We start from the raw sequence: 20,722 nt of genomic DNA, 5'->3' as shown, positions 1-20,722 counted from the left end.
ACTTTTCTTAGGTTACTTGCTGACCCCGCGGACGTTTTTCTGCGTGAAATGATGTGTTTTTGAAATGAAAAGAAAGTTGAATTTATATTGTGTTGAAAATCATTTATTTGTGATTTTTCTACATTTTTTTTAATGTAGCGCATATTGATAAACAAAATTTTTTTGGGGTTTTCTGGCCGGTCGCTTCGTATAATTCCGGATATATCGCACCAACATCTCCATCCAAAGAAGAATGTGTGCGTGCGGTAAACCTCTTTTTTGCTTCTCAACAGAATACTTCCAAATTCAAACAGCATCATATATACCAAACATTGCTTCAAGATAAAGTCCATCAAACCTCGCAGCTGTTGTTTGAAAAGTGGTGCTTGCCTTGGGCCTGCCATACCTTGATGTCAAAAAGAACGCCGACCGATATTAGCGCGACCTCTTCGTGGCTTCGTAACAAATTTCAATCTGTAATTGACACTTTGTGTGAAACACACATAATGTTTTCACTGAATAATTTTCAATAATTTTTCTTTTGAAGAGTCAGAATCAAAAAGCAAGCGACCGAAATTGAACGCTTCAAATAAGTTACAAATCAAAATAATGAAAAACAAAACAAACAAAAATTAAAAAAAAAAAATGTATGTACATATGTACATACATATATAGAAAAAAGTTAATTTTTGGAATTGTCAAACACCCATTGATTCGTTTGTATCGGAAAAAGAAAAGCTCTGCATTTTGGAGGTTTTCCAGCAGTTATTCGAATTTTTCTCAAGCTAACATTTCAAAAAAAAAAAAAAAAAAAAAAAAAAAAAAAAAAAAAAAAAAAAAAAAAAAAAAAAAAAAAAAAAAAATAAATAACAAATAAAAAGGATTGGTCCAAATAAGTCCAGGCATTGTTGAGTTGCGCTTAGCAACACATATTGCGATTAATTTTTATATAATTTATATAAGATAAGTCGAACGGTTTGTTATCTTTTTGGTATGAAGGAGAAAACGCGGTGACAGATTAAGTGTCACAGCGAAAAGAGGAGATTTTTTATTGAACTATTTCCTTGAAAAGTCAATTACTTAAGTTTAATATACTACAGTTAAGGCTGTGAATAAAAATTAATTATCAAAAAGGATCAATTCGCATGGCCTAAGCTTTTCTACTACTTTCCCGACAACAGAACATAAAGTTTGCAGATAAAACCTAACAGACTACCATATCCAGAGAACTATTCATATCATTCGGTAAGTGAGAAGGTATAAACACAATGGGAGGAACATGTTACCATGCTTTGCTTTATTTCTGTTTTTAATTTTAGCAAAATCTTTTGCTATGTACATTTTGCATTACAGTAAAAAATCACTTATTAACTACTGATATTTGTCAGTATTCATAGCCGTTTATTCTTTGTCTATGTAAGTACTGTAGTACCTTTTCCAGACTCTGCCTCAGTATCGGAGGTAGACCCATAAAGCAATGGCATGTCATACAAAGAATCCCAAGCTTTCATTTTCGGCGCTTCGGGTATTTGCATAACCTGCAGCGTCTGACTAATATTCAGCCCAAAGTCAGGATTTGTTTTTTCAATTGGTAGCCATACATTTGGCGCAATCTCGGGGCAATTCGGATTTCCCAATTTAGCGAAGCTGGTCCATATGCCGATCATGCGTTGTATGGTAGCATATTCAGGCGTATTCTCCTCCAGTTTTTTGGATTCCTTCAAATAGAATAGATACGAGAGATCATCGCCATGTGCAGCGCCCTTCACGCAATCATCGCCACAGAAACGTAAGCGATGATGATTGAATGTAGGCGAATCGAAGTCGAATCGGTAGAGGTAAGTATTGGCGGTAGCATACTTCGTGCGCGCAAGCGCAATGCGATGCACACCGTGCCAGAACATTTTATGCGAACAAAGCTATGTATGAAAGCGAAATGTGAATGCTTAATTTATATTATTGGACTTATCGGCATTACTCACATGTAAAAAATCAAAGCAGGGATCTGGTTTATCCTGTTTGGAAATTACTTCGTCTTTCTCCTTACCAAAGTAGAGATTTAGTATGCGTGTGCTCAATTCCTGAATTCGACTGCTCTCGTAAATATCTTTTAATTCTGCTAATACCAATAATTCCGGCGCTTTTTTCACGAGATCTACAATTTTTGGGAATTTTTTCACATGCTGATACATTATTAAACCCTCAAATGATGTGCCGCCCATGAGGAATGGTATGCCATTTCCCCAAGCCGACTTCAGCAGATTAATTGGTTCGGTCGGCAATATGCAATGTTCTGACTCATAGGGTTCAACTGTCGGTGTAAATGTTAGCCAGTGGAACGACCGATTTTCCTCCTCACTAAGCAGTGAATGATCGACCAATTTGCCTGCATCCAAATGCTGCAAAAACTCCAATACTGGCTTGTCTTCGGCCTCGCCTTTATAACCATGATACGCAGCGAGTCGATAGCCCATATTTTGTGGCATGGTAGCCCAGTAGCTCAGTGCTGAACCGGACATTATGACCGCTTGTTGAAATAGGCCACGCGCCTGATCACTCAAGGACAAAATGTGTGCACATGTGGCGCCGGCGCTCTCCCCAAAAACTGTGATATTATTACAATTGCCATTGAAATAGTAAATATTTTTCTTGATCCACTTGAGCGCGAGCAGTTGATCTTTGATGGCAGCGTTGCCGGGAACATCAAGACTGCGGTCATTCAAGCTAAGGAAACCTAGAAGTAAAGGAAAAATATTTGAAAACAATTTCCGAATGATCAAAAGAGAAAAGACTTCTCTTCAATATTGTAGAGGGTTTGATCACACAGATCTTCAAGTATATACACATACGGTGAATAATAATATTCGCAAAAGTCACGTACTTATTTATGACAGTGTTGTTGTAACTGACAGTGATATATTATTTATAACAGAATCCCAGCAAAAAAGCAGGGCAATCTGTTGCTCTTTGATCATTCCGAAACCTTTTAGTTGTGACTTGGTTGCAAAGTCCAGGAAACTAAGGCGAAACTAAACTTTTAGCCCTTAATGCATCTAAAGTTTTTGTTGAGAGCTTGTGAACCTTACAATAACTGATTTGTCAAGATAACAGTAAATGTGTGTGTGTTTGATAAATATAACTTACCCAGCGAACAGAGACGATAATTTAATGATACAAATACAACATCTTCACGCATCAGATAATCGGGTCCGTGATGCTCGCGCGCTGCACGACCGGTCTGAAAGCCGCCACCATATAACCACACCATGACCGGCATCTGCTTGGCAGCATCTATCTGCAGTTTTAAAAGAATACATTGTCGATTTCGTTCCAAAGTGCAACAATACAGTAAGTGCAATACTCACATGCTTGGTGAAGACATTCAGATAAAGACAATCTTCGCTGCCTTCTATCTCGCCGGTTTTCTGGTTCTTTTGTACCGGTTTGGGCGGACTCTGCGTGGCGTCTAATACATCGGACCAATTTCCAAATGGTTGCGGCGCACGAAAGCGTAATTCGCCAACTGGCGGCTTGGCATACGGTATGCCCTCAAAGCTATAGTAGGTTTCACCGTAGACTGCCTGGCGCTTGGCGCCGCGTATGCGTCCTTGCGGTAACTGCAGTTCCACTGTTTCTAAAATGCCAGCGCTGTGCGGTGCAAAAGTGAAACAAAAATTTATATATTTTTGTAATTTGTCAATCTAATTTTGTGCCTATCTTTGTTGAAACTTACTCAGTTGCCATTTTCCGAATGTATGTTCGAAGAATTATAACCGGAATTCTTTTGGTGCCCCGCTGAAATCGAGATAACATATTTCTGATTAGTAATATTCAATTTTTTTTGAACTGATTCGGTTTTATTTGTGTAAATAATTTCAAATTTTTTCTGAATTTTAAAAAATATAACAAATCTGAGTGGCATTTACTTGTCAAGTGTACGTCGAGCGAGGATATAGTGTCGTTATAGCAACTGCAGTGTACCTTAAATACTAAACGCTCATGCGTTCGCATCGCACAAGAATATCTAACAATAGTTCTTGTTTTTGCATTATCTACCAGCTGATAGAGAGCATTTCGTATATATATTTACATGCACTGTTGTTCGTATGATATATGTGTATGATATTAGCACAGGCTATGCTAATCTGTCTTGCACTGTTATCATTTTTACAGAGTGTTACACACAACTGCTTCTGCAGTGAATTGATTTACTTATGCTGAGAACAATTGTGATTATAGTAGTCAAATTATATTTACCTTTGCACTTTTTCATTGGAAATTTTTACAGTTATCAGAACGCCTTGATTTTTCTTCACAATATGTAAGTATAACAAATCTCATAAACTAGATCTTAGTGGATTAGAGCAATAACACGTTTGACACACTTTTTAAACTTAATAATTAGCAAATCACTTGTGGCATTCGCTTACCTCAGCTAAGCATCTGAAAGAAAATGTGTTCAATATATAATGTGTTATGTATTTTGATTGTTGACATTTTAGGAAAAGGGAACCGCGTATGATAACCCAAAAACTATTAAGTGACTGCAAATGACTAAATTCGAATGGTATTGAAAACTCACTAGTTCCAAAGTTTACAACAAGCAATTGCTATATACATATAATACATGCATGCATATACATACATATATAATACTTAAAAGCTTGCGTAAGCTCTCGTTGAGTGTTCACTAGTAGAATGTGCTCACAAAAGCTCCCCATTCAGTTTGTGAAAATCACAAGTAAATCAATAACTAACTTAAAATAAGGCAAACAGCATATTCTTGTTTTCTTTAATGCCATATATCATCTCTATATGTAACAGTGGTGGCAAGTGAAAAAGTATAGCCAAAAAATATTATATATTAAAATACTAAAAGGACGCTGCTGATATTTATGACGGCTGTTACTTGATTTTTACCATTTTATAATGAATGAACTTAATCGAACAAACTTCTTACCTAAATAGTGGTTCATCTCACGCCAGTTACCGTTTATACTCTGATCCGGATTTCTAGTTCTAGATAACCTATATACATATTTTTTCATCGATTTGCTGGTTTGTGGTGGTTCTTATTTCGTGGGCCACCCTTTTTGTCTTTGTCAAGGCATCGCCTTTTTTAGAAATTAATTTTTCATACTTTTTTAAGCAATTTTTCAACCTATTTTCGTTCATTTGATTCTAAATTATCCAACTGAATGTTTTGCATTTCACTTACTTCCAATGCATATACTTGCTCTTGGATATCTTTTGAATAAACATAATTTTAACACTATTTTTAAGTTCAACTTCTTCGTTTTCGAACTGATTTTCTTGCAATTATTGAATATATGTAACATCGTTTCCTAGTAGATTATCGTACGGTTTTTCAAACTCTATTTTTAACCATCTCATTCTAGGATTGTGAGGGTATTTATATTCTAGTGGGCATGGTGACAAAAACTGCATATATGCATATACATATTCGAACAATATTCGAACAGCAGAGCAGAGTTGTAGATACCTGACAGGTTAAACAAATTGAATTAAATTTAAATACTTTTTTATTTAGATGTTTGAACATTATAAATTGAATTGAAATAAGTTTCTTTTATGTTAAAGTTTTAAATTAATAAATATAACTAATAACAAGTAAGGAAGGGCTAAGTTCGGGTTTCACCGAACATTTTATACTCTCGCATGATAAAGTGATAATCGAGATTTAAGGCGTGGTTGTGAACCCATTTCATCCATATTTGGTAAATGTCATCAGAGTGTTAAGAAAATATTATATAACGAATTTCATTGAAGTCGGTTGAGTACTTCCTGAGATATAGTTTTTGGTCCTTAAGTGGGCGACGCCACGCCCATTTTCAATTTTTAAAAAGAGGCTGGATGCAGCTTCGTTCTGACATTTCTTCCGTAAAATTTAGTGTTTCTGACGTTTTTCGTTTTTCGGTTAACGCACTTTTAGTGATTTTCAACATAACCTTTGTATGGGAGGTGGGCGTGGTTATTACCCGATTTCTTCCATTTTTGAACTGTATATGGAAATGCCTAAAAGAAACGACTCTATACAGTTTGGTTGCCATAGCTATAGTAGTTTTCGAGATACATAGACAAAAGTTAGTAGGGGGTGGGGCCACACCCACTTTTCCAAAAAAATTACGTCCAAATATGCCCCTCCCTAATGCGATCCTTTGTGCCAAATTTCATTTTAATATCTTTATTTATGGCTTAGTTAGAGCCAAGATATACGTGTACCAAGTTTCATCATGATATTTCCATTTTTTACTCAAGTTACAGCTTGCTCGGACGGACGGACAGACGGACGGACGGACAGACAGACATCCGCATTTCAACTCTACTCGTCACCCTGATAACTTTGGTATACATAACCCTATATGTGACTCTTTTAGTTTTAGGACTTACAAACAACCGTTATGTGAACAAAACTATAATACTCTCTTTAGCAACTTGGTTGCGAGAGTGTAATAAGTTACTATAGCTAAAATTATATACCAAACCTTAAAATAGGGTGAAAAACTAATTTATTGCACTTTTTGCATTCAATTAGGATTAATTTAGAGTAATAATGAGAACATAATTAGTAATAGTATAAATTCATTTTCGAACTGAATATTCAATATAGTTGCTCCCTGTAAGTGAATAACTCATCTAGTGCGTTTAGTTTAACGGTCTCCGGTAGCTCCATCATTTTCAAATCATAGCTAATATTCAATGCCATATTCGGCTCAGAGCCTTTTAGTGGTGTCCAGCAAACTGGTTTGATTTCATCGCAATTAGGATCAGAGTTAGCGGCAAAAGTAGTTAGCATAGCAATTAGTCTTCGAATAGTCTTATATTCTGACGAATCCAAGCCAACTTTCCACGAGTCATTGGAGAAAAATGTGTACGACAAATCATCAGCATGAGACACACCACGCACCGGATCATGGCCACAATATTTAGCGCGATATAGATTAAAATCGGGCGAGTCAAAATCGAACCGATAAACATAGGTGGGTTGGCTAGCATATGCCGAACGTGCCAAAACAGTGCGATGGATATCGTGTAAAAATATTTTGTAGCCATAAATCTGAAAAGTTGTTGACAAACAAGAGAGTATTTTAAATGCGGTAAATTTGGTGGTAAAGGTAGTTTTGTTGAACTTACATCCAGAAATTTGAATACTGAACGATCATTTGGCGTTTTGGCGCCAAAAAACAATTTTAATAATTTTTCACCCATTGCTTGCAGCTCTTCCGGTGTGTGCGCAACCTTAGCATCCTCCGGCAAAATACGCTCTGGATCACTAATAAGTGTACGCATTATTTGCGGAAACATTTTGAGGCGCTGATACATATAGAGTCCCTCGAAGGAATTTGCACCAATAATCATCGGTATACGATTGCTCCATGTTTTATTCAGCAGTTCAAATGGCCGTTGCGACAATATACAATTCTCACTAACATACGGTTCAATAATTGGTCCAAAAGCGAACATGTATAATTTTCGGCGCTCCTCTTCGTTGAGCAAAGAATGCTTCACCAMTTTGTCCGGTTCTAATTGCTGCAGAAAGCTCAAAACTTCTGCATCATTATTGTCACCATTAAAGCCGTGAAATTTCGCCAATCTGTAAGCCATATCAGTTTGTGGCATATTTACCCAGTAACAGAGCGCGCTTCCCGACATAAGTATGACGCGTTGAAAGAGATCCTCTGACTGTGGACTAAGCGTAATCGCATGGGCGCTAGCAGCGCCGGCACTTTCACCAAAAAGCGTTATATTGTCGGGATCGCCATTGAAGTGACAAATGTACTTTTTCACCCATTTAAGTGCAAGTAGTTGATCTTTCAGCGCAGCATTTCCCGGCACTTGTAGCGCTGGATCGGCGAGACTAAGGAAACCTTTGCCAAAACGTTAAATTTCTTCTTCTTCTTTATTTGAAGGCAAGTTTGCGCCTACTCACCCAAAGAACAGAGTCGATAATTGAGCGTAACCAATATCACCCGCTCACTCATGAAATAGTCGGGACTGTAAACATTCCTTGTGGCTTCCCCTGTATAGAAAGCGCCGCCATAAATAAATACCAACACCGGCAAAGGTTGCTCCGATTGCAGCTACATATTGCAGTATGCATTAGAAAATAAATAATGCACATTTTTATTGCACCATTTCAACTTTGAATAGGCGCTAATTGGCGAACCCACCTCTTTTGTATAAACATTTAAATATAAGCAATCCTCCGAACCCTCCACACCGCCTGTGCGCGAGTTCTTTTGCAAAGGCTTGCTAGTGCATTGCGTACAATCCTTGACACCGCTCCAAGGCTCGATCGGCTGCGGCGCCTTGAAGCGTAGCTCTCCTAAGGGCGGCTTCGCATAGGGTATACCCTCAAAACTATAGTAATTGTGCGCGTAAACGGTCTGGCAGTGCTTTCCTTGGATCGCACCCAGTGGCAGTGCGATTTGTGGAATTTCGCTAAAAAAAAAATTTTGTGCAATTAATTTTCCTCTTCGTTTAATGAAAATAAATAAGCCTTATGCTTTCACATATTCTTCGTCATCTGTCACACGCGTTTGTAAACTTACGTTGAACTCATCAGCTTTTGCTTTTAGTCTGGGGCTATGTAAACAATTATATTTATTAGTACGTATTCAGGTACTTGGCGGATCACTGCCCTCCCAACATGTACAACCGACTGACTTCGCCGCTTGCTCAAAAACAACTGGAAATTTATTTCAATATTAAGTCAGTTGTGCGATTAGATTGCGTAGGTTGTTGCATAATTTTCGCAGTCACTGGAAATGGCGAAGATCGTCGATTTCGGTCGAAGAGAAATTTATGCAATGCTTGGCTCTATTTTGGTGAAGCCCCACAGTCTACGACCTCAAACCTTCTTTACATAAGGTGGATGCGTTAAAAATGGGTACCCAAAAGGATTTGATTTTAGTCAAATTATTCATAAGTACAAGCTCGAGCAATCTATATGAAGGTTTTGCAACTAATTGCATTATGATTTATATAAAGCTGTCAGCTTCAGCAACATTGTGCAGTATATACGTAAATACGTATGTATGTATATAGTAATCTACTGACGCTATTCATAAGCCCTTGTCCGACTTAACTTAATCAAAAACGGAAGTAATTTCAATGCAAAATGTAGAGGTTATTTCTCCGCCACAAAGCAGTATATTTTTATAACGAATAAACCTAGTCAGCTTGTACGGTTAAATTACAGTTGACTGGGTGTATTGAGGTAGCGAAGCTGTCCTGTTGCAGTTCTTGATCCAATAAAACAAAAATGTCTTCTAAAAATAGACTGAGGCGTTGCCGTCAATTTCAGTTTAAAAATAGTATTATACAAGGATTATCAATACCTTAGGAATTTTGTATATGTATAATGGCTTTCTTATTGGCCGTTGTGCGCGCCTTTTTCGAAAGACATACGAGCATGCATTATGGAGCATTCCATATACCACTTTGAGTACTCACAATAGAACATTTTTGAAAACCTTTGTACTAAGTGTTGAGAGTTTACAGTTAATTCAAGCAAATCAAGTCACAGAAAGGCCATACACGTATTAATGAGTAATGCAAAGGTCATTACTTTTAATATTCAGGAAAAAATAATTAGCTACTAATTGGCTTTGTAAATCACTAAACGAGGTGTTGAAGTGCACATTGCTATAAAAAAAATTACTTATTAATGCATAGAAGTAGGAAATGTTTAGTCGTATACATATCAAGAGAAACACCCGGTGTATATGTAATATGAGAAATATATTTAAAGTCGGTTAAAAATGAAAGTATATTGTATATTACCTCTCCCAACCGGCTAATATCTGTCTCGGCTATATCTACTGGGTCGCTAAAATATGACTCGTCTTACTACATACAACTTTGACAATTTGCCATCGACAAGCATTTTAGTTTTAACACATGAATGCTTATTTCCAATTCTCCAGTAAGAATTCTACGTTATATATATACCTCTACCATAAATCGCCAAAGAACTCAAACTCGATTCGGTATCTGGTGGATCAGTTTAGAGAAGTTTCTCAGTTAGAGATATAATATGTGCACATGAAATTTAACGACTTGTGGGATTGCTACGACATCTATTGACAAAATACGAAAATACTTTTTCGACTACCCACTATTTCCTTTTGACTACGAGTTTTGCATTAGCTAAGCGTAAAATATTCAAACTATTAGCTCATTGCAACTGCAAATGTAGTCTAAAATAATGTAACAACTGCATTACAGTAATGATTACAGCAATCGCAAATAAAGCACATGGAATTAAAAAAATTTCTCTTTTAAAAAATATATTTGGCCATTTTCGTGGATATACAAATAATGACCCGAAGGTGAGTAGATGTTTGCGTGCACAATAACGTGTGCATAGTAAATGAATTTTAAGTTGAATTTAAAAAGGAATTTGCATTTCAATTGGAAATTGTTTAAATACTTTTCGATTAAGAATTTGACATACAATTATTTTGTGCTGGTTCACGTTTTAATTTCCCTAATGAAGTCGTTATCTTATCGGTCAGTGCTTCACAATACAGTAGATGCCTTCCACAACTGCAGCGCTTTCATATCACATATGATATATATATTTACATGATACACATACCTAAATTCTACCAATGGTGAAAGCGACCTTCAGTGGAATTTTACAAATCGCTTTACTAAATTACTTAATTGTTAATAGCGTGTGGTAAAAAAATGCGAGCGTTATGGCCATGACATAGTCAAAATAACACTTAACAGTCTATTGCACGAAGAATTCGGGTATACTCGTATTTAGAGATATTTGCCGCTCTTAGGCCATATGATGCATATGCGGCCGGGTTTAGTTAAAGAAAAGTTGCCTCGGGTAATGCCTTACATACATTTTGTTCGGATACAACGCGCCGAAATACCTTGAGAATGGTCGCTGAAATAGGAAATACTCTCAGACGGCATCTCTAAGCAAAATTTGAGGAACAGGAAATATATTTCAGCTCCATGAAACATAATTGTATTAGTGAAAATTCCTCGATGGAGCCAGTATTTGCGACAATGTCACAATTTCGTAGATTTTCAAAGTTGAAAAGAGGTAACAGAAGTGATCAAAAAACTCCAGATTTTCTCACTTTCTGACTTTCTTTAGTGGCGTCATGTGATGCGCAAAATACAGACTAGATAAAAATACTCGAAGAGCTAATTCAGCTGATTAATGTTGTGTTCAACAGTAGTTCAAGAAACTATATAATTAACTGTCTTCATTGTCTATCCTTAAAAGTGCCTGTGCTTCTTTGACAGTAAGTGTTAAGCAATTGTATGTTTATGCAAGTAATTTATTATACGCTACCTTTAATTAACATGTTTTAAATAATATTTCACTGAGAAATAAAATAAGTTCTAGAATTCTAAGACATTTTCGGGCAGATGAAATGAAAAAATTTACAACTGGCTCTCCTGAGCTGTCAACCTGTCCTCCAGTATGTGCATGTATGTACTGTATTTTCGCTAGATTGTTGGTAATGGATCGCCCCAATTATAATCTTCTACCTTGTGGGCGCCACACAATTGCTCTGGACTCTTATATAATTTCGCCCACGCTTCCAATTTGTCTATTTCTGGAATTGTCTTGAATTCCAGGTGTTGTCCAATATTAACTCCCCGTAGATTGTAATACTTCGTTACGGCGTCCCAAATAATCGGATCCGTTGTTTGCGAATCGGGATCACCAGTAGTGGCATATGTCGTCCACATACTTATCATACGCTTTATGGTTTTATATTCGGCCGAGTTTGGATACAACTTTCGTGAGTCGCGTGCATGGAATAAATAGCACAGGTCATCGCCGTGGGATACACCGCGTACCTTTTCATCTGAGTATCGCCTGCGATTAGGATTGAAATCTGGTGAGTCGAAGCCGAAACGATACAGAAAAGTGGGGGCCAGCGCAAAGCTTAAGCGTGCTAAAATAGTGCGATGGAAGTCGTGCCAAAAGATTTTATAGCTATATATCTACAAATTATAAATTAATAATATGTATAGACGTGAGGTATAAAAACAGCCTGCACTTACATCTAAATAATGAAGGAGCGAGTGATCATTCGGCTCTTTCTCGCCGAAATGCAATTTCAGCAGTTGTTCGCCCATTCGCTTATTTTCTTTTGTAGTATTTGAGTTGTAAACGTCTTCTGGTAGTATTAATGCCGGTTCGTTGTATAAAAGTTTCATAATATCAGGATTCCTCTTGAGTGTACTGTACATAAACAGACCTTCAAATGAGGTGCCACCGATCATCATTGAGATTTTATTGCTCCATGCATTCTTCAGCATATTAAATGGGCGCTCCGGTATAATGCAACCCTCTTCTATATATGGTTCAACAATCGGACCGAATGGAAACATGTAGGATTTACGCTGCTCGTCTTTGTTCAATAAAGAGTGCACAACCAATTTTGTAGGGTCAAGCATATTTAGAAATTGTAAAACTTTGGCATCGATATTATCGCCGTTATATCCATGGAATTTCGCCAAACGGTAGGCCATATTTGTTTGCGGCATATTAACCCAATAATTTAGAGCACAGCCAGACATGGCAATGGCACGTTTGAAGAGATCACGGGCTTGCTCAGAAAGCATCAGCAAGTGGGTGGAAGCAGCACCGGCGCTTGAACCAAAAACCGTAACGTTCTTTGGATCGCCATTGAAGTGCGATATGAACTGCTTAATCCACTTAAGTGCTAATACTTGGTCCTTGAGGCCAGCATTACCAGGTATACTCAGTGAGGGATCGGCGAGACTGAGAAAGCCTGTTTTAAGCAGCGACAATCAAAGAGTGAGTAGAAAAAGGGAGAATGATTGAGGAAATTATATAGGTACGTACCTAAAGCGCATAGCCGATAGTTGAAGGTAACAAGCACCACATCTTCATTCATAAAGTAGTCGGGACCCAATGTTTCTCTTCTGGCGCCGCCTGCACGAAAAGACCCACCGGGTATAAATACCAGAACTGGTAGTGGTTTTTCCGAACTTAGCTGTTTCAAAATATTTAAAAATGATCTGTTTTAAGCTCAATCATTAATTAACTTACGCGTTTTGCATAGACATTTAGGTAGAGGCAATCTTCGGACCCTTCTATGCTCTCATTGACTGGGTTTAACTGTAAAGGCTTGCTAGCACATTTCGTACAGTCTTTAATGCCTTTCCATGGTTCGACCTGCGCTGGCGCACGGAAACGCAACTCGCCTAATGGCGGTTGCGCATATGGTATACCCTCGAAACTAAAAAATTTCTGATCGTAAATAGTTTTGGATTCTCGCCCTTTAATCCCGCCCAATGGTAAGGTGATAATGTATTCTCCATCCTTTTGTGCACTGCAAATAAGTTCCAGCTGTATTAAAATATTTTCCATTGTTGACATTTCATCCAATTGCTTTTGTTTACTTACTTTTGACTCATTATGCTTTCGGCTTATATTCGTTCTATGTTTTTTTTGCTTATCACCAAGTTTGTCTCGTTTCCTCTCCGGCATAAGAGTTCCGTCGCGGCACAACTATATTTTATTTCTCAGTAAATTGTTTCACACTTGTGTCACTAAAAATTTATTAATTAATATACATTTTGTTAAAGAAAATCAGTTATATTAAGCCTGCATTTGTATTTTCTAAAATGCTCTTAAATAGTGTCTGTCAAAACAAAATATATGTAAACAAAACCAAAAAATTTCTTTGTTGTAATGGAAACAGTCACCCAAAGTACTGAATGACTTAAAAAAGACTAGCTGCTGTGCGAGAAATGTGAAAAGAAAACTGTGGGGAATCAAATGACATACACGCACATATCCATCCATATGCTTAATAGATATAGAGATTGCTTAGCGCTGGAGAGAAAATCACTATCTAAGCTTTTCATTGATCGCCAGCACATTGACCCTCAGCTATCTGTGCACTACTATGCTTGCTCATATCACTGAGAGCATAGATACTTCTTAATGTGCTATTTGCTCACAGTGAGTATAGTTACTCACACTGGCAAGAGACTCAGAAGCCCAAAAGGTGGGCGAATGAAGCAAGTGTAAAATTGGCTCTCTGCTCTCCTAACCATGAAAAGAGGCGACAAAAAGACAGGAACACAAACTAAGCTGAATGAATGAATCCCGAAAATTTCGGAATTATAATGTTATAAACTCATAAAACAAGCAAAGTTTAAGCTCCGATAGAGCCAGAGAAATCAAAAAGTGCTGGATTCCAGGTTCAAGCAGGCTTTCTAAACACAACTGATTAAACGATAAAACGATACTCTGTACCTTAACCAGCCACAAAAATCATCAAAAATGTCATTACGGAAGAAAACAACATTCGTTTAAGTTTAATTATATATAATAACTTTCAGATTTTATTAGATTTATTATTACATTGACTTTCCTTATCTTAATAATAGCTAATTAAATTGTGTATACTTGAATTCTTTTGGACCAAGCTCTAGCATTCAAAACAGCTTCACACCCGCCTCTTTGTAATATTCATCATAAATATTACATATTTCCGATTCGGGCCAATCCACAAAACTAATTTCATTGGAGATATTCAAACATTTGTGTTCGCCAAATGCCGACAGCGGTTCCCAAACAGTTGGCTTAATGGAGCCTGCATTAGGGTCGGAAGTGCGGGCAAATGTTGTAAATAAATCCAACATATATTCTATGGTACGGAACTCTGCAGAGTCACGCGTCAACTTAAAGGATTCTGGCATGTAAAATATATAGGAGAGATCATCGACATGCGCTACGCCTCGCACATTCCGACCACACTTTTTAATGCGATACAAATTGAAATCGGGCGAGTCAAAGTCAAAGCGATAGAGATACGTAGGTGCTATCGCACGCCGTAGACGGGCACACATATAGCGGTGCATGGGATGGTAATAATGGCCATACGATGCTAACTGTGTGATGAAATATATGACTAATGGAGTTATCTCGAACAATGTGCAAATATATTAATACTTACTTTTATCAGGCTTAGTGCATTCTCTTTATCCATGACTTCATTGCCTATATGCAATTTGATTAATTTCTTTGCCAGCGCTTTTTGCGTTAGCAAATCGCATTTGCGAATTATTTCGCTGGAGAGCACATATTCTGGATGCAAATTGAGTATATCGTAGAGCTCCGGAATAGTTGTGTAGAACTTATAACTCAAGAGCGACTCCAAAGAGGTGCCACCTAGCATTAGCGGCATTCTATGGGACCAAGCTGTTGTTTCAGCAAACGCCTCGAATGGGTCTTTAGTGATTATTGCATCCATTGTGTTGGCATCTTCTATTGTCGGAAAGAATAGATAGGTTAGATTCCGCTCTTTCTCTTCTTTAGTTAGGAAATCTACGTTGGTCAATTTCTTGGCTTCAAGTCCATGCAGATAATTTAATATGCTTTCGTTGTCTTCGGAACCTTCATAACCAATATGTTTAGCGAAACGGAGCTGTAAATTGGGTATTTCGCGAATGTGTATAACTGTGCCGGACATGAGTATGGCTTTATGAAATAGCCCCTCACATTGCGGTGCCATCATAAGTATATGCGTGGCCGCACTACCCGCGCTGTGTCCGAAGAGCGTAATGTTATCTGCATCGCCATTGAAGTTGTGATAATTCATTTTAAGCCATTTTAATGCTGCTACAATATCTTTGAGTCCAGCATTTCCGGAAACTTGCAGTTCTGGGAAACTGAGGAAACCTGAGTAAAAGTAAAAGCGAAGATAGTTTTTCTACACAAACTGGCTTATGAAATAACGGCACGAAATGTCAAAAACAGGTTCTTGGACATTCGGGAATTTATTCTTTTCTATCCACAAACTTTGCTCAACATACCTAGCGCTCCCATACGATGTCCAATTGTTACGAATATCACATCTCTCATCATGAAATAGTCTGGTCCCCAGTTAAGACGAGACGCACTGCCAGTTGTGAAGCCACCGCCATGTATATAAACCATAACAGGCAGTGGTTTGTCTGACTTAAGCTAAAATGTTGCAAATATGAATAGACGCGGTTGCACATTACAAACTTATACTTCTGCTTACCTTCTTGGCATAAATATTCAGATATAGACAATCTTCGGAACCCTCAACAGAATCGGTATAACGATTATATTGTATGCATTTAGGTGCGATTTCAGTGCAATCGCGCACACCCTCCCAATGATCAGCTGACTGTGGTGACTTGAAACGGAGTTCTCCCAACGGAGGCTTGGCGTAGGGTATACCATCGAAGCAATAATACTGATCGCCATAAACGGTATCACGCAATTGTCCACGCACTTGTCCATGCGTTGTTGAAATTATCGGTTGTTTGGTATTTTCATCAATGCTGTCGATAGATTAAATATGTTAATATAGGAGCTTTGACGAGCGCAAAGGCGCAACTTACTAAGCAGTCATGCTGAGTGTTTTCAACTAGTCGCTACAGGAGTCAAATTACGATTAACTTATGCAAGTTGCCAGATATATTTCAGATAATTTAAATGGTTTACTTTGTCTACCAACTTAGGGGGCAGTGATAAGATGCTTATCAGAGCTTTCTGAAATGTGTTGCATATACCATGTAGCTGAGCGATGAAGTTAAGACGGGTAGCGGCGTAATACTTTTTCTCGCAATAAAATCCGTTATCAGGATAGTCTTTATTTGGGTAACGTTATAGCAATGTCAAGATGTCAACCATGTAAAGAGTTGCATTGATCTTAATAAATTCAGTCCATTGTGGCTCACCAGGAAATATTCATCTCTATTAAAGACTGAGAAATCAAATTCTGGGACGTCTGTGATTTTGCTAGCTTTTTACTAAATCAGTCAACAAAAATTGGTCTCCACGTTTGTCCGAAAACTCATAGTACTTGCTGCAACGCAATACTCAACTCACAATTGCAATTAACTAATATTAAATGGATGAAAACAAATATATATCTGTTATATTTTTAGGTTCAAACAAATAAAATATTTTACTAATTCTTCATTTATTTTTTACCAAAATGCATAAGTTAACAATCACCAAAAGTTTATTGAAATAATCGCGTAAATAAAACAAAAAACCCAAAACAAATAGAAAGCTGCCAAACACTTGCACATACTGTAAATCTTCTAACTAAAACTGTCATTTAAAAAGTCCTTATACCCGTCTCCTTAAAACATTGATCCCACAAGACGCACTTCTTTTCCTCCGGCCATTTGGCAAAGCTCAGTTCATCGCTTATATTAAGACAATAGCGAGCATCTGCAGTCAGCGGTTTTCAAACTAAACTGCTTGAGAGCAAAGGCTGTAATCCAATCTATCATGCATTCAATCATCTTGAACTCCTTCGAGTTACGCTGCAGCTTAAATGAGTCTGACATAAAGAAGATATAGGGAAGATCATCTACATGGCATATACCACGCACTTCACGACCACAACGGTTTATCCGAAACAAGTTGAAGTACGGTGAGTCAAAGTCGAAGCGATAAAGATAGGTAAGGGCTTTAGCATTAGGTATTCGTGTTTTGAGATAGCGATATATCGGATGGTACATAAAATCATATGACGATAACTTTTTATTACAACATCATTTGTTCATATATAAGACGGGGTTTACAGAGAATAATAAATAAATTTACATTTACACGCATAAGACCATACGATTGTTCAACATTTAATTCCTGCTGTTGTTGTGTGTGCACATCACATTTCTCTCTGACTTCGTGTGAGAGCAAGTACTCAGGATGCTTTTTGAGAGTTTCATATAGTTCAGGTTTCTTGGTGAAATAGTTGACTCCTAACACCAGCGGTATACTGTGACACCAACATTGCTTATCGGCATACATATCAAGTAGGTCCTTGGTCAGTATAGCATCTGGCGCAGACTCATTTTCGAGCGTAGGAGAGAATAAAAATAAATGGCCATGGCTTAAGTTCTTCTGGCGTAAAAATTTTAAGATCGCAATGGCGCTCTGCTGGCAATGCGTTGAGATGGGTAAGTATATCGTGATTATCCTCTTTGCCTTTATATCTCAGGTGTTTGGCGAAGCGACATTCCAGTTGGGCAAGGCGGCAAAAATTAATTTTCATGCCGGAGATTAGTATGACTTTGTGGAAGAGGTTTTCACAATGCCGCACATACATGAGCATTTCTTCTGCATAGCCCGAGCTATGTAAGAATAGTGTTATATTATAGGGATCGCCGTTGAAGTACTGACAATTTTTTTTATCCTCTGCAATGCCAAGAGGATGTCTTTGAGGCCCGCATTCCCGGACACTTGAGGTTCGGGTTCCGGAAAACTGAGGAAGCCTAAGTGGTTTGCGGTGAGGAACTATGTATCTTATTCGGTTCTTCTTAACAAAGTATTAAGCCATTTTGTTAATCTAGACTTGATTCGAATATTCACATAATTTGTCGCTTACCTAAAGCCCCTAACCCATATCCAATGCTTATAAGTATTAAAACTTTCATCATTAAGTAATCCGAACCTAAGTTATTGCGCGAGGCATCTCCGGTTGCGAAACCTTCACCAACCAAATAAACTTTATGTGACATTAAAAGGAATATTATTCCGCAAGTTTGTATTATATTTGGAATATTGCCAAGCTTACCTTTTTCGTAAATACATTTAAATACAAGCAATCAATTGTGACGACTGCTTTGCATACATTTCGGCGGACATATGGTACAGTCGCGTACGCCAAGCCAATTCTCGACCGGCTCTGGTGATTTAAAGCGTAAATTGCCAAGTGGTGTCTTCGCATAAGGTATGCCATCGAAACTGTAGAAGGTGTCACCGTAGATACCTTCATGCAGTTGACCTCCCACCTTGCCACTTGCTAAAAGTACTTGCTTTCTCAATTTAATAAAAACATTTATCACCATAAATTTGTAGATGTAATACAAATATTATCTTTTCCGGTCGGCTAGTGAAACCGGAGCTTATAAATAAAATTAACGCTGTGGACACTTCATGGCCACTCTTTTGTACAGCAAAAACTATTTCTGAAGTGGACAGAGCGAAGGTACCGTGACAAGGGCTCAATACAATCGAACAAGCTCGAGATCAAGCTGCGATTAAACACTTTGGAAACAAACCTAAAGCCAAACATTTGTGCGGTTATATTTACTTGAAAAAATGCTCTCAACCATTTACTTACCTACATATTTTATATTTACAAATTCTAGAATTTAAAAAATTTTTGTTGTACAATTTAAGAAATACTATGTCAACACGGTCATTACTCTTCTGCTACCTCATACAGACTATCCCACACTTGTAGTTTATGTATTTCGGGCAACTCGATCACTTCTAAATCCTCACTTACGTTTAGGCAATGCAGCTTGCCATCAGCTTGTAACGGCATCCATTTTTTGCCGCCGAGATTATCACAATTCGGATCAGAGTTTGCGGCGAACGAAGTCCAAATATCTATTTTCCGTTGGATTGTACGAAATTCAGGTGTGTCTTTGTCAAGCTTCCACGCGAAATCGCCAAAGAACAAGTACGAGTGATCATCCACATGTGAAACGCCGCGTACTTCTTTACCACAATAGCCGATACGCTGGTGATTAAAGTCGGGAGAGTCGAAATCGAAGCGATACAGGTAGGTGGGAGCGCGTGCATGTCGCAACCGCGCCTTGACGGTGCGCAATATGGGATGCCAGAATACTTTATACGAAGCGTACTACAAGTATAAATAAATGAAGAGGGTTTAGAGCTAAAATAATAATTATATACGGCTACCCAGAGTCACCTCGCAGTAGTTGAGTACATGTTCCATCTGCAATTCCCTCTCGGAAAAATGTGTTTCACGCAATTTCGCTGCCAATTCTCTTTGCGTTTGTATGTCATGCTTTTGTTTCAACTCCAATGGCAACATATGTTGCTGGTTTTCGTTTAACTCGTGCAAAAGAAACGGTGCCATATGTACGCGCGCAAACATGAGAAGACCCTCAAAAGATGTACCACTTATTATAACGGGTATATCGTTGCCCCAAGCATCGGCAAACAGAGCAATCGGTTGCTTCGGTATAATACATGTCTCTGTTAAATACGGTTCAATTACTGGGCCAAATGCGAATAAGCAATCATCCAAGTTTTCCTCTTTGGTAAGTAAGTTGTGACGTAACAGTTCGGCAGCGGGTAACTGCTGCAAGTACTCGAGTACATCGTGATCATTGTCATCGCCAGTGTAGCCATTAGCTTGTGCTAAACGTTTTGGTAACGCCTTAAGAGGTGACAGCGCCCATGGACAGAGCACGGTGCCAGACATTAGTATAGCTTTGTGAAAGAGCCCTTTCGCTAGCGGTGACAGCATCATAAAGTGTGTGGACGCAGAGCCGGCGCTCTCACCGAAAAGAGTTATGTTATTCGAATCGCCATTGAAATGTTTGATGTTTTCTTTAACCCATTGTAAGCCAAGAAGTTGATCTTTCAGACCCGCATTGCCCGGGGTGCCAACTGCGGGATCGTGCAAGCTGAGAAAACCTGTAAATATGACAATAATGTGTTTCAAAACACCATTATAGGGTTCAGAGGTGATCTATAGTTATTTGATAAAAGAGAAGACGTGATCATAAATTTTCAAATTCTAAATGTATATGGATATCGTCTATGGGAACAATCTGAAAAAAAAAAACCGAAGTAGCAATAAAATTAATTGCATGTTCAATTGCTTTTTTCCGCTGCAACTTGATATTTTAAACAAAAGCATACTAAATGCAATGTATGTAAACATATCTA

At 37.9% G+C, this 20,722-nt stretch overlaps 5 protein-coding genes and 1 pseudogene across 9 annotated transcripts in view; all 6 read right to left on the bottom strand.

Annotated features, from left to right (window-relative positions):
- Positions 1-1,248: 1,248 nt before the first annotated feature.
- LOC108973435 (esterase B1-like) lies at positions 1,249-4,391 on the bottom strand. Of its 2 annotated transcripts, none has more exons than XM_018940699.1 (6): positions 4,237-4,391; positions 3,713-3,774; positions 3,345-3,627; positions 3,124-3,274; positions 1,962-2,713; positions 1,249-1,898 (listed from the first exon to the last, which is right to left on the bottom strand). In XM_018940699.1, the coding sequence occupies exons 2-6, from the start codon at positions 3,721-3,723 to the stop codon at positions 1,392-1,394; spliced, it is 1,704 nt and encodes a 567-aa protein (XP_018796244.1). In that variant the 5' UTR covers positions 3,724-3,774; positions 4,237-4,391; the 3' UTR covers positions 1,249-1,391. The 2 variants fall into 2 exon arrangements, with proteins under 2 accessions (XP_018796244.1, XP_018796243.1); XM_018940698.1 differs by lacking the exon at positions 4,237-4,391 and adding an exon at positions 3,906-3,988.
- Positions 4,392-6,492: 2,101 nt separating this feature from the next.
- On the bottom strand, positions 6,493-8,672 carry LOC108973434 (esterase B1-like). The gene is made up of 5 exons (XM_018940697.1): positions 8,553-8,672; positions 8,172-8,442; positions 7,931-8,081; positions 7,135-7,868; positions 6,493-7,057 (listed from the first exon to the last, which is right to left on the bottom strand). Exons 1-5 carry the CDS (start codon positions 8,561-8,563, stop codon positions 6,602-6,604), a joined length of 1,623 nt encoding a protein of 540 aa, XP_018796242.1. The 5' UTR covers positions 8,564-8,672; the 3' UTR covers positions 6,493-6,601.
- Positions 8,673-11,291: 2,619 nt separating this feature from the next.
- On the bottom strand, positions 11,292-13,877 carry LOC108973460 (esterase B1-like). 4 transcript variants are annotated; one of them, XM_018940730.1, is made up of 6 exons: positions 13,802-13,877; positions 13,418-13,563; positions 13,061-13,360; positions 12,854-13,004; positions 12,046-12,779; positions 11,292-11,985 (listed from the first exon to the last, which is right to left on the bottom strand). In XM_018940730.1, exons 2-6 carry the CDS (start codon positions 13,499-13,501, stop codon positions 11,482-11,484), a joined length of 1,773 nt encoding a protein of 590 aa, XP_018796275.1. In that variant the 5' UTR covers positions 13,502-13,563; positions 13,802-13,877; the 3' UTR covers positions 11,292-11,481. The 4 variants fall into 4 exon arrangements, with proteins under 4 accessions (XP_018796275.1, XP_018796274.1, XP_018796273.1 ...); XM_018940729.1 differs by lacking the exon at positions 13,802-13,877 and adding an exon at positions 13,686-13,739; XM_018940728.1 differs by lacking the exon at positions 13,802-13,877 and having other exon boundaries at positions 13,418-13,758.
- A 521-nt stretch (positions 13,878-14,398) lies between these two features.
- On the bottom strand, positions 14,399-16,406 carry LOC108973461 (esterase B1-like). Its single transcript, XM_018940732.1, has 5 exons — positions 16,396-16,406; positions 16,050-16,335; positions 15,838-15,988; positions 14,979-15,703; positions 14,399-14,913 (listed from the first exon to the last, which is right to left on the bottom strand). Exons 1-5 carry the CDS (start codon positions 16,404-16,406, stop codon positions 14,458-14,460), a joined length of 1,629 nt encoding a protein of 542 aa, XP_018796277.1. The 3' UTR covers positions 14,399-14,457.
- Positions 16,407-17,054: 648 nt separating this feature from the next.
- On the bottom strand, positions 17,055-18,681 carry LOC108973462 (annotated as a pseudogene).
- A 420-nt stretch (positions 18,682-19,101) lies between these two features.
- The window catches only part of LOC108973430, an 8,520-nt gene continuing 6,899 nt past the window's right edge, over positions 19,102-20,722 (bottom strand). Inside the window, exons 10-11 of the mRNA XM_018940689.1 lie at positions 19,734-20,467; positions 19,102-19,664 (exon numbers count right to left, since the gene is read on the bottom strand). Of these exons, the coding sequence (XP_018796234.1) occupies positions 19,218-19,664; positions 19,734-20,467 (1,181 nt within the window). The 3' untranslated portion in view covers positions 19,102-19,217. The remainder of the gene's footprint in view (positions 19,665-19,733; positions 20,468-20,722) is intronic.

The sequence above is a fragment of the Bactrocera latifrons genome, unplaced genomic scaffold, assembly GCF_001853355.1.
Source record: "Bactrocera latifrons isolate USDA-ARS-PBARC rearing strain unplaced genomic scaffold, ASM185335v1 scaffold_48, whole genome shotgun sequence".
NCBI classification, from domain to species: domain Eukaryota; kingdom Metazoa; phylum Arthropoda; class Insecta; order Diptera; family Tephritidae; genus Bactrocera; species Bactrocera latifrons.
The sequence above is the reverse complement of the archived record's forward strand: the minus strand, read 5'-3'. Positions and strand labels throughout refer to the sequence as shown.

Excerpts from the sequence above, each read along its gene's own strand:
- LOC108973435 (XM_018940699.1), bottom strand. Across the intron at positions 3,275-3,344 it reads TGAATGTCTTCACCAAGCAT|ATAGATGCTGCCAAGCAGAT; the intron begins GTGAGTATTGCA and ends TTAAAACTGCAG. Across the intron at positions 1,899-1,961 it reads CCTGCTTTGATTTTTTACAT|CTTTGTTCGCATAAAATGTT; the intron begins GTGAGTAATGCC and ends TTTCATACATAG.
- LOC108973460 (XM_018940730.1), bottom strand. The coding sequence starts at position 13,501 with ATGCCGGAGAGGAAACGAGACAAACTTGGTGATAAGCAAAAAAAACAT. Across the intron at positions 13,361-13,417 it reads GAAAGCATAATGAGTCAAAA|CTGGAACTTATTTGCAGTGC; the intron begins GTAAGTAAACAA and ends ATTTTAATACAG. Across the intron at positions 12,780-12,853 it reads CTATCGGCTATGCGCTTTAG|GCTTTCTCAGTCTCGCCGAT; the intron begins GTACGTACCTAT and ends TGCTTAAAACAG.
- LOC108973461 (XM_018940732.1), bottom strand. Across the intron at positions 15,989-16,049 it reads TGAATATTTATGCCAAGAAG|CTTAAGTCAGACAAACCACT; the intron begins GTAAGCAGAAGT and ends GCAACATTTTAG. Across the intron at positions 14,914-14,978 it reads ATGCACTAAGCCTGATAAAA|TTAGCATCGTATGGCCATTA; the intron begins GTAAGTATTAAT and ends TTCATCACACAG.